Raw genomic sequence first — 12926 nt, 5'->3', positions numbered from 1 at the left:
AGCCCATGATGGATGGCTTATTATAGCTTGACATGTAGAGCCCGTGATGGATGACTTGTAGCTTGACATGTAGAGCCCGCGATGGATGACTTGTAGCTTGACATGTAGATCCCCGGGTAGAGTATGTTGGATGGCTTGACAGGCAGATCATCTGGCAATACCCATGATGTAGGGCAGCTGCCTGCAGGTGACAAGTCTCCCGTATATCCCATGATGGAAGGCTGGTAGCTTAACAACCAGAGCCCCTGGCAGTACCCAAAGTGGAAGGCTGCCAGCTGGACATGCTGATCTTTTGGTAGTGCCTATGATGGAAAGATGGCCGCTACCCAAGCAGAGCGCCTGGCACTGCCTATGATAAAAGACAGCTGACTGCACATGAAGACTCTCCTGTGATGCCCATGATGGATAGCTGGCACCTTGATATGCCCAGCACCGGTCAGAGCCCATGATGGAAGAGCTGCTCGATGCTGCAGCTCTTGAAATACTTTTTGAACAATATGATGATGTAGGTGCAGGCACCACATAAAATGTTTACGGCCATCAGTCCTGGTCACGACCTGAATCACTAGCTACCAGTGAGATCGCAGCATCAGCATCAATGATGCCTCATGGAGCAGGTACAACATGACGGCACTGGCTGAAAGTGTGTGAGGTCCTTTGAGCTTGTATCTATACCAGGGACACATACATTGATACTTGTATAGCGCACTACTCACCCGCAAGGGTCTCAAGGTGCTTGTACGACTACCGCTGTGGAACCCATCCTGGCTTTCCCTGTGAGGCGTCCACTCCTGGGCACCCCCAAGGAGGAGGCCAGGCATCCTTAGCGTTGTGGGGGCCGTTGTGGAGATTAAGCAAGCTATTGCCCAGAGTTGCAGAGTGGGGCTCCATGATTGGAATAGGCACCGAGGCGAGAATTATCAGGTCCGTGGAATTTTGAGCCCAAGACCCGCCGAGGCGGGGAATTGAACATTGGTGCCGGGTTAGACCTCTGCATCAGGGTCTGCCGCTCTAACCATTGAGCCACACTTCTCCTCCAGTGTGCCAGGTGGTCCAAGAAACCACATCCCATGCCAGCTAGGGGGCAGGGAGAGGCTGTCCCAGCTGAGGTTCATCTCAGACGTATCACATCACTAGGGGTCAGAGGGTACTCTGGATGAGCAGGAGATCTGTGCAGCCAACCCTCCCTGCCAAACTCATTCATCTGCCTGCAAGGGATGATGGCGGTGATATTATTGACCCTTCTCCTAATAACATGGGGGTCTCAGTAGAGTAAAAAGAATTGGTGCAGGAGGTACAGCCAACCCCCTCCCCCCCCCTCCAGATCCCCATGATGAAGAGCATGAAGGCTGGCAGCAGGAATGGCTGGCATCAGATCCATCACCCAAGGTGGCAAGAGCAGGGTGAGGACCAGGAACTAAGGTTTATGGGAATCCAAAAATACTTAATCCGCATTGGAAAGACTCCCAAGCCAGAATAAATGGGATGTACATCAACGAAAATTTTAATCTAAGGGGACCACCCCTCACCGAAAAAATTGCAAAAGCCACTTCAGATGGATCTTCTAGGACCAGACATTGCCGCAGCACCACTTGTATCTCAAGTATTATGAAAAACTCTCATGTTAATTCTACAAGCCAAATATCACACGTAAATAGTACCCACCAGAGAGAATTGGTGCAAGCCGAAGATCAGAGCGTTCGTGTGAGCTGCAGTTACTCTGCCAGTCGCGTGAGCATCAGGAGAGAGAAGGTGAAGACAATGATGGGCAGGCGGAAAATGTGGCCCTGATGTCCATCTCATCACAATCGGTAGTAGGCATCTGCCGTCCACCTGACTCATCCTTTGTAGGTGGTGACATCAGAGACTGTTGCAGGTGGGGCTAGGAGGCAGAGACTCACCCTGGCAGCAACTTATACTTTTAAGAGCACATCACAATGCAGTGTATTTTCATATACATATGTGATTGTTTTTTTTAAAGCGATGATGTCCTCTATTGGTCACTTCTGAGTGCTAGGAGCGTAATATTCAGGGCGGAACAGGTTCAGAGGGCAATGGACCTGCACGTGGATAGTCAGATTGCACACAGATCAACAGGTAATAGGCATGTGGACAAGAGACATAAAATAGACGTGTTCAGGGTTCACAAACTGTGCTACCAGCAGGACCCAGACACCCAAAGAACATCTAACTTTTCATCGCAAGCAAACATTTTTTATGCAGTGCTTGAGAAGGGCACCCTACAAGCCTTTATGCCAATGGCAATTCTAATCTGGATGCTAATCTAGCTCTTTATGGAGACAGGCACCACAATTATATATTTACCTACTTTGCTTACATGCATCATGATCACCCTCAGGCACACCCACAATTCACAATCACCATACACGTCCACCTTAAACGTGTGCCATAAACATCCACTACATGTATTCACTACCTACTCCTGCCATGTACGCCACACACCCTACAGATGTATATGAGGCTTGTGATAAAACTGAGAGAGTGAAGCTAATAAGATGGTTTACTGCGTACCTTTGCAAGCTTTATTCTCAAGGACTGTTATATGTTATTCCACCATGTGCTTTCACTCATTTGCAAGCCACCTGATCCATCATTCCAATATGTGTACTTACACACTTTTTTTGCAGTGGCTGTGATAAGCCATTTCACTATATGTATTTACATACTGCATTTGCAGGGGATGAGACGAATGATTTCACTATGTGTATGTGCACGTCATTTACATGTGCTAGGGTAAATCATATCACTACATTTATTTCCATGCTTCTTACATTGGGAGCTACAAGTAATTTTACTGAGGGTTTTTCCACACTTCCTTTGCTAGGACCTTGATACATAATTTCACTAAGTGTATTTCCACACTTTTTACAGTGGCTATTTTAGGTCATTTTGCTATGTGTATTATACACTTCATTTGCATGGGCTGTTATAATCCATTTCACTACGAGCATTTCCACACTTCTTTCATTGAGGCTACAATGTCATTTCACTATGTGTGTTTCCACACTTCTTTTGCTGGGGCTCTGATAAGTCATTTCACTGTTGATCTTTCCACATTTCATCTGCAGGAGCTGTGAGGTCCTCCAGCATTTTTCCAATCCTGAGTGTGGGACTCCTCTTCTTTGGTGGTCTTTGTGTTGCTGCCAGTGAGTTCTACAAGAGCCGCCACAACGTCATCCTAAGCGCTGGGATTTTCTTTGTGTCCGCGGGTGAGTATGCACTGCCTACCTCAAGGCACTTTTCTAGATGCCTGGGAGTGGTAAGCAGGAGTTCTCAATGGCATTCATCTTGTGAGGACAATGAGAAGAAATCCCTCATCTGAGACAGCAGTAGACTACTCAAACCATTCACTGCAGACAAACAGTATGTACCACAAAGTTTGTGAATAGCCAAGTGGGCACAGTAGTAGGTATACTGCAGGGAAAGAAGGCAAGAGTGCTGGGCAGCAGCTGGACTGAAAATGAGCTTAAAAACTGAATTTGACTGCCAGCCATATCCATGCAAATATGTATTAGTATTTATATAGCTCAAACAGCTAGATAGCAATGACGTGAAATATAGTACACATTTATGAAGTTATGGAGAGGTAGTGGGGTTTGGATGAGCCATGCTGGAGAACCTTAAAAAAAGAGGTGACTTGTGAGTGTTCGCTTCAATGTGAGTCTGTTAATGTGTCCGGCAAGGTGAGTGACCGCAGTCATAAGTCACAATATCATGGTTGAATATCGACCTGCAGAAATAACATAATGACCAATATATCATGAAGGGAAGTAATATATTTACTTTTATTAACTCAACCGTGAACCTATTTTGGGAATTCTATGACGATCCTGATATAGTTTCACATTGACGTTTTATCCCCAATGTACCAGATCGAGCTCGTATCTAGAGCCGATTTCTTTGATTGGATGCATACTGCTGAGAAGTTATGGGTTGAGGCGTCGCCATGGGATTCAGGTCCGATGACTGGCATGGGATTGACTTAGCACATCCCAGAAGGCTGTAAGTTGGCCCAAACATTGCATACAGATATATATAGCATGAATGTAATAGATGGTGAGTATATGCATAACTTCATGGCCAGCTACGTCTTCCACTTTAAGGCAGTAGTTTGACCTCTGGTCTCTTATATATGTAGCTAGTAGGATCACTTAGGGACAGTTATTGTGTAAAAAATATCATCTTCAAAAATATTGAGTTTACATACTTTGTATGCAAACTACTAAAATATTGGGTCAAAAATATTGTGGAACAAAACATCGACCAAAAAAGGTTTAGTATATTGAAAAAAAGTAACAACAATCAAAAATAAACAATACTAAGAAAGGTGTTGGACTCCAAAGGAGTCACATTTACTATTCTAACTACCCTTTAAGCAAAAGTAGAGAAAGAGCTGGACTTTGTAAGGGTCAGATTTACTATTCCCACTCCCATCTAAGCAACAGTAGGAAAAGTGTTGGACTATGGAGGGGTCAGCTTTACCATACTCACTCCAATCTATGCAATAGCGGGGAAAATGTTGATGTTTGCAGGGGCTTCATTTACTATTCCTGCTGCAATCTATTCAATATTTGGGACAGCATTGTACTTTGGAGGGGTTACGTTTACTATTCCGACAGTAATGTAATCACAGCAGTGAAGTGTTGGACGAATTAACATTAATTAGACTACAAGTAATTGAAACAACAGTTAATCATTTAAATGATTCACTTTAATAATTACAAATTAAATATTTAATTAACATAACATTAACAAAATAATTTATAAAAGCAATAATTTTAGTTAAATAACTTCCTGTCCTAGACTCCTACACATTTGCTACTACATTTTAGATTAATAATTAAACTATAGAAAAATTAAATAACAAAACACAGGTAAATGAGTAAAAGAACAATCAATTAAATAATGTGTACGATTAATTAAAATTGCATTTTTAATTAACTCAAAAAAGAATTTACAATAAAAACAACTATTTGCATTTTAAATAACTTCCCACTTTACTCCCCTACAAACCCAGCAACCTGTTATTAAACTATAAATTACTAAATACATGTAAAACATTTTAATTACTATAATAATAGTATTACCTAAAAGCAACATAGCAACTAATATGTATTAGATTAATTTCAAAAAATATTTAATAGAACTATGTTAAAGAACACAATATTATATACAATATTTATAAAAAAATCATCATATACATAAAAACGATATTCTCACCTTGTATAATCTGTCCCTTGATGTTTTTGACTGAATATCTTTGACACAATATTGTTTCACTGTGATATTTTTCATCAATATTTTGGTCATTCAGCATGTGCGACAGATAGAACCTTTTTTTTTGCAGAGTTTTTTATAGCGCAAACTAGACCGGAACCGAATCGGGTATCAGAGCGCTTTACATAGCGCAAGTTACGTTACATGAGGACACACATTCATTTTAGGCACGGGGAGATTAAGGGCCAGATGTAGGTAAATACCATTTACCGATTCTAAAATACCGAACTTTACCGATTCGGTATTTTAGAATGGGTAAATGGTATGTAGGTATTCATTCGATAATTTTTACCGAATCTGTAAAATTCGGTAAATACCGATTCGGTATTTACCGACTCGGTATTCTACATTCATTCCTATGGGCCTCCAGGCCCATAGGAATGAATGGGGAATACCGATTCGGTAAATACCAAATCGGTAAGGGGGGAAGACCTACAAGGGTGGCAGGGTGTCACATTGACACCCTCTTGCACCCCTGAATAGTGCATGGGTGCACATGTGGCACACATGCATGCCCTTAGGGCATGTATGTCTAACACATGGCACTGCTAAAAAAGCACAAAATTGCTTTTTTAACGGTTTTTGTTATTTACCACCAACTTGTAGGTGGTGGTAAATAACAAATCCTTATAGGTGAAAAGCACTCACTTGAGTGCTTCCTACATTTCAGATTCGGTAATTTACCGAATCGGTATTTAAGAATTCGGTAATATACCGATTCCTTAAATTGCTGATTCGGTAAATTACCGAATCTGAAATGTAGCCATCTACATCTCAAATGCCTAATACCGGTCGGTAACAGCCGAAATTCGGTAATTTCGTCCGTTACCGATCGGTATTAGGCTTCCTACATCTGGCCCTAAGTGATTTGCCCAGAAATGGGTTCAAAGATGGAAAGTATAGGAATATCGCCCTTGCCAGAAAGTGTATGAGTGTTTGTGTCTGGCTCCAGGAGTGTGGTGTTCCTGCAGGCCCTCAAGCAATGCGCTCAGAAGGAGGGAGGCACATTGTTGACTCGCTGAACGATGCAGTTTGCATGGGCAGAACCTGGTATGACTGGCAATGTATGCAGGAGGATGATTGGTTGGGTGCCTATAGGACCATGATATGGCCCTGGAGAATGAATGTTATAGAAAAATAATGTCAGCAAAAAAATAGAGATGAGTCAACGAAAATAGAAAAGGGTCATCGCAGGTTGGGCACTCTAGGCCTGTCTTCAGCACTACCCTTTTGTGAGCAGATCTGAGAATCCTGATCCCCTCTGCGGTCCAAGACAGGGCTCATTTACAGAGACTAGACTAAAACCTTGTAGGCCGAAGGTCAGGATGGGCCAGTAGTAAGTAGTCTCAGGATGGCAAAGGGTAGTTTGCACTTGACGGTCGGGTCTCTTGACCCTCTCAGTGACTCTCAGCAGGAGGGAGGAAGAGTTACCTTATCCAGACTACATCCCGCCAACTCATTTGAGGCAGTAGTTGGTCTGGTTGATATATAGCGGATCGCCTTGGTAGGACCACGGTAGGGCCACTAGCCCATGTGGGTGAGGCAGGTAGGAGATGAGACCTTGTCCATGTTGCAGAGAGCACGACCTCATCATATATTGCTCACTGCTTGGAAAGCATCAACCGGGGTGATTACAACAGGGACTTGAGGGTTAACTGCACCCACTCGTGGCACCTATCATTGCTAAGATGGAGTATTGAGCACGGCCCGAGAAGGGCGAGTGAGCCTCATCGGTACAGTTATGAGGATCAAGGTGCCAAGGAAAGGGATGAAAGGATCAGCCTTCTCATTGTGGAGGAAAGGGGGCACTAAAGAAAGGATGAGAGAAGTAGGTATGATTCCTTTTGTATGTATGTGGTTAGCCCGGCTATCCATATAGCTATAGCGTTTCCCTCGGACTACATGTATTGATTGTTACCTGCATCTAGTGATGCAGTTTACTCTGGCCTATCTGCACCAGGGATTTTCTTCCACAATAAAAGCCCAACTATGGAACAAATTCTACAGTGTGAGAATCTTCATGGATATCTTCATACATTGTCCAGGGATCGCAAGAACTGGGTGGAGGCACTGACATGTCTTTAAGTCGATTGTTGTCGTGTTTACGACGCTGTGCTTCGGCTACCTCAAACAAGCACCCAACCCGGCTGTACATCAGAGTCAGGCAGGTTGATCCACTCCTTCGATTGAGACACATATGTCAATGCCAGCACAGACATGTAAGGATGAGTGAGAGATATGAAAAAAGGGTCAATATTTGTTCACAGGATATGACCAAAAATGTTATTATGCGACTCTGGGCAATAGCTTGCTTAATCTCCACAACGGCCCCTCGCGGTGGGATGCCTGGCTTTCACCTTGTGGATACCCTGCCAGGGTTATCTCACAGGGGAATACCAGGACGGGTTCCCTAAGCAAGCGCGGAGATGCCCCAGGGTAAGTCGTGCGCTATATAAGTTTCATTCATTCATTATTAACTGTTCTTTTTCTATTAAAAAAGACCTCTCGTGGTGAAGCAAGATGCCTCCTAGTAGTTAAAGTTCTCTACTTTTGGATGATAAATGCCTCCCCGATACTTGATTTGAGATGTTCTTCCATCTTTATCGAAGAAAAGCCCATTCCAATAGAATATTTTTAAAGCCGGTGTCTCCATGGTGTATCACACGTCATCAAGAGTCCAAGAATGGAACCCTATCCTTGCTCAGAATATTAACTTCTGTGATGTAGTAATGTAAACACATTTAAAATCTACCAGAAGACCATTGTTATATTGATAACTTTAAGCCAGTGGCGGCCGGCACTTGTAAGCATGGTGTGCGGGGCGGTTGGGGTTGGAGGGATGGAAGTTGACAGACGAGAAGTAGGTAAAATTACATTTTTTTAAAATCTATTCCTTCATCTGTCGACTCCTCCCTTCCCGCCCGCTCCCTCGCCCCGATGCTCTTACCTGCACTTGCCGTGACTGCTTTAAGCTATAACATTGAATCATACAAGAGTCTCATGTGTGACCATAATGCACTTGTCATCACATATTTTATCCCACGCACCTGTCAGAGATTCAACTTGGATAAATCATTTGTATTTGTATCAGAGCTGGCTAAGGGGAATTAACCTGTTCTTTTCCTCCTCTATCTTTCAGGGTTAAGCAACATCATAGGCATCATTGTGTACATCTCAGCCAACGCCGGCGATCCAAGTCAGAGCGACTCCAAAAAGAGCAACTACTCCTACGGCTGGTCGTTCTACTTTGGGGCCCTCTCGTTCATCATTGCCGAGATGGTGGGGGTCATCGCTGTCCACATGTTCATCGAGAAGCATCGGCAGCTAAGGGCCAAATCCAGCTCCGACCTCTTCAAAAAGTCAGCCTTCACACGCATCCCCAGCTACCGCTACCGTTTCCGCCGGCGCTCCAGCTCCCGGTCCACAGAGCCCCGCTCCAGGGATGCGTCCCCTGTCAGCAAAGGTTTTAGCGCCATACCTTCCACTGACATCTCTTTGTATACCCTGTCCAGAGATCCTTCGAAGGTGACCATGGGCATGCTGCTGAACTCTGAGAGGGACTACAACTTCCTCCAGGTGCACAATTCTCTGCCCAAAGACCTCAAGGAGTCGCTGCAGAACAACCCAGTAAATAGACGCACAACCCCGGTTTGAAGCCGGCCTATTTTCTTTCAAACACCCCTTTCCCAGTGGCAGTTTGGTACAATCCGCTGTCTGCATCCATGTTAATGTTATATAGTCAGGCCCAGCATGGGGCAGATCCAGAGAGGGGCTACTAGGCACCCTATCCAGTGTCTTCCTCTTCCACCCAAACTAATGTAAATGTTTTTTTTATTCCACCATGATTCTTCCATTAGCAAATAGATAAAGAAACAGGACAGGAGTAGGAGGCCATTTTGCCTGAAGCTGAAACCAGGGCACTCCATGGACGTAGTCCTAAACCCGAGGAGTGGTCGAGGGCACAGGTTGCAAATGAGACTGCGCTGAAAGAATAGACTATTTGAAGAATGGAAATCAGGCTACGGGGATAAAAAACGTTCACCCTGAGTCCTCTCAACCCGGCCCTGGTTTCGCTCTTGCAGGAACTGGGACAGAGGGTCGAAGAAGAGGTATTCCCTGGAAATAAGAACACAAGATGCCGTTGTCAAAGTACCCTTCAAAGAACCTCTATCTTGACACTCAACCGGTCCTCCTTGGACAAGGCCATCAGGCCATAAGTAACCGTGATGACAATCATCACGAAAGCTGCCATCATTTTCTAATTTCCTGTCAAATTCACCAACGAGCTTCTTCTCGCCCGTAAAACAAACAATAACAATGTTAAAAAACAAACAACCAGTCACTGTGAGAGGCGAGAGAAGCTTGGAGAACGTAATGGACGCTGATACGCCAAGGTGGACGCTCTGCTGAGGAAAACAGTCAGCCGAGCCCTCCTCAGCCCTTGTACTAGCGGCGCAAACCCTGGCGGTTCAAGAGGCTCCAAGCTCAAAGACACGTGCCCGTTATCCTGAAAGAGGAGGGGCCCATCAACGCACACGCCTGGTTATGGGCCGGACACAAGATTCTTTGACTGTCTGTAAAAAGAACTGTTATTTTGCATGTGTAGTGTAAGAAAGCCGGTGGTGACTGGTATAATGTCTGTGGTGTGAGAAATAATATAGAGATGGTCTTCCCATGCATGGAGCCCTGTCCAAGAGGCAAAGCACCAAACAACACCCCTACTGTTACATAAAGGAGGAAGCCCAACCTTGTGTTTCTATCTTCCTCTGATGGGTCACTAGCAAATGTGGTGCCTACAAATGGTGGGCTTCATGCGCCGTGGAGGGTGGTGGGGAGCCGCTGAGGTGAGCCTGCACTGAAAGCCTCTCTATTCTCTTGATGCTGGCCCGCCTTGGCTGACCCGTGACGCTGCTCCCACAATCCTCTACGGTCTTCAAAGCAAAACTGTCTCAGTCCACCTGAACACAAAAAAAACAGGTGCTGTGTGTTTGAGCTTCCTTTAGGGGGTGGGAGGGCAACAATGTCCGTGAACAAATACAAAGAGGGCTTCAGACCCAATTGTTTACACAATGTAGCTTCCACTGCCAGGGGTTTTCCAATTTGGGAAGGTGTGGGGTGAGGGGTTGTGAAGCAAAATATATTTTAAAGGAGACACACACTGTTCACAAAAATAAAATGTGTTGTTCCTTACTACTGATGTTTTAACTTCTGCCAGAATTCGCAACTCTATTCATCTATCTTACTCGTTACTTTGTTGAAATAAATGTACTTATTGTTGCATTCATTTTGTGGCCTGCCATTAAGGTGTGGCGCTCCACTGAGAGGCTCTGTACCTCCTGGGAAGCAGCAGACGGCATTTCCGGTCTCCTCTGACGTCATTTCCGGTTTCCAAAGTCGAAGGCATTTCCTATGTGGAGCAATATGGCTGGCAAAAGTCAAAAACTGACATAGATGAGAATAGTATTGCATCTTTAAATCTGACAGAAGTTAAAACTAGGTGAACAAAATACTTTTAAAGCAAGTGAATGTCCCCTTAAGTGTCATTTTGTACATTTTGAAATGTTGCAAACCTAGGAATAGAAACATCTTACAGCAGGTAAGGAATGAGATAAATCTTCATTTGTGTGCCTAGAAGTTGAAACTGCCCCAGGAAAGAGTGTCTCACTACTATAAGCTGGTGTGTGACAGTCTGTCAGCCATGTTTCCCTCTGACAGGTAGGGTGTTCTACCTTCAAGAACTGCCATGGGTGAAATCAGGGAGTATTGAGGCTCACGCCGATATGTTATGAGAGTGGAGACCTCCTCTTGGAGGATACAACAGACAAGGTCATTTTTTATTTTATTTGCATACATAATTGAAGCCAGCATCCAGGAATGTATCCTGGTGTGAGTGTTCATGAGAGAAGCAAAGAACAACCCCACAGACTATTGTCTGGAGGATAGCTATTAGGGGTGGCGCGATTATTAATCCACGAAAATACCAGTGGTGGTGAAAGTGATGTCACACAACCTTTAGTCCTCAATGACATCTCTGGGTTGAGCCCTTCTCTACCGCCTGCCACCTAGTGGTGAGAAAGGGGGATAGGTGAGTGAAAACCATAACAATTAAAACATGGTTCCAAGACCCCTGTATCTTTCCTATCCTGCCTATGATTCAATGGTACCCAAGGCAAGGGTGGCAAAAGCAGAGCCTGGCTACCAAAGGCAGATGCTTCAAATGGCTCTTGGTGGCTGATGTCCATTCAGATGACCCACATCCGCAAACCACCTTCAAAGATGTCCTCCCCATTAGCCGACATTTGCTGCAGGGTTTGAGGTGACTGTCTCGCCTATCTTTTACAAAACAAACACTGCACTTACAAACCCCATGACCAGGGTTTAATTTGTAATAAAAATAAATAATAAATTCAGGAGCTCCAAATTTGACTTAGGAGCCCCGCCTGGAAAATTCCGGAGGCTGCTAAATATCATGACTGCCTATTATTGATTTTGCCTCATATTTCTTTTTTCTACCATCCGATACTTCCTGTCTCTTCATCTCATTCTTGCAGTTTCTTATCACCCTTGCTTTTTAAGTTGAACCTACTAGAGGGTGCATGCGCGGTCCATTGCGAGGCATATTGCGGCTTACCGAGAACATGGAGGAACTTGGAGCCTACCCTTTGCTTACTATTGGTTGGCTTTTTTTGTCATTCTCATTTGCCTGCTTCTTATTTGTGTCCCAGCTTATCAATCTTGTGCTTGTTCCTCCCTTGAAGCACTGACTCTTTACTATGCTTTGACTGTTTGGCATCTCTGCTTTGACTGCTTGCTTTCTAAGCACTACTTTTTTGTGTTGAGTGAAAGTGTGTGTTTTCTAGCCTTCTCCCTTGCGTACTTCTGCCCACATGCACTTGGTGTTGCTCTCTGCTTTGTAAGAGCTTCTCCATGCCCTGACCCTATTGAGCTCCCCTGGGTGCTTTTCCCAGTTGCTTCCCCATTCCCTCCATGTCGCTTCCCCCACCCACTTTCTCTGTGTTTCGTTCTCGTCTCTTTCTTTCTTGTCCCTTCCTCCCTCCCCTGTGTTGCTTTGGATACCCCCATCTTACTCTAGGTTGCTTGGTCTTTCACCAACCTGTGTTACTTTGCCTATCCCCTCCCTCCCCATGTTGTTTCCTCATTCACCACCTGCTTGCTTTAAAACAAAATGTATGTTTTTTTAGTTACTGATCCAACTCGGAAAAAAGTGGCAATGTGGCCAGAGCTCTGTATTCAGTATAGGAACCCTTGACACCAGCAGCAACACCTAGCAGCAAGTTAGCCAGGGGGGGGGGGAGGCAGGGGGGTGGGTGGGAGGCCTCTCATGGTGTGTGACACCCACCAAAGGCAAGTGACTGGAGAGGCATGGCCTTGACCCGGTCGAAGTCTGATGGAAAATTAACCCTTGGATTCCCAAAACTGAGTGCCTGTGTGAGCCACCTGTAGGGTAGAGATCACCTTCCTCCTCACACTACCCTGGCATTTTACAAATTGTAAGGGAGGAAAAGGGGGTGCGCAAGTGACTTATCTCTCGCCCTCTACCCACCATACCTTACATACAGTCGAGCGTGAACGCACAAAAGTAGCAGATTTTTAAGTAGTCACGGAAA

At 44.7% G+C, this 12926-nt stretch overlaps 1 protein-coding gene across 1 annotated transcript in view; it reads left to right on the top strand.

Moving 5' to 3' along the window:
• CACNG3 (calcium voltage-gated channel auxiliary subunit gamma 3) overlaps nucleotides 1–12590 on the top strand; it is a 244065-nt gene extending 231475 nt beyond the window's left edge. The window contains exons 4-5 of the mRNA XM_086940460.1: nucleotides 3090–3230; nucleotides 8438–12590. Coding sequence (XP_086796586.1) covers nucleotides 3090–3230; nucleotides 8438–8952 — 656 coding nt within the window. The 3' untranslated portion in view covers nucleotides 8953–12590. The remainder of the gene's footprint in view (nucleotides 1–3089; nucleotides 3231–8437) is intronic.
• The last annotated feature ends 336 nt before the right edge of the window (nucleotides 12591–12926 follow it).

Source organism: Lissotriton vulgaris, chromosome 10, assembly GCF_964263255.1.
Source record: "Lissotriton vulgaris chromosome 10, aLisVul1.2, whole genome shotgun sequence".
In the NCBI taxonomy this organism is placed as follows: Eukaryota; Metazoa; Chordata; class Amphibia; order Caudata; family Salamandridae; genus Lissotriton; species Lissotriton vulgaris.
The sequence above is the reverse complement of the archived record's forward strand: the minus strand, read 5'-3'. Positions and strand labels throughout refer to the sequence as shown.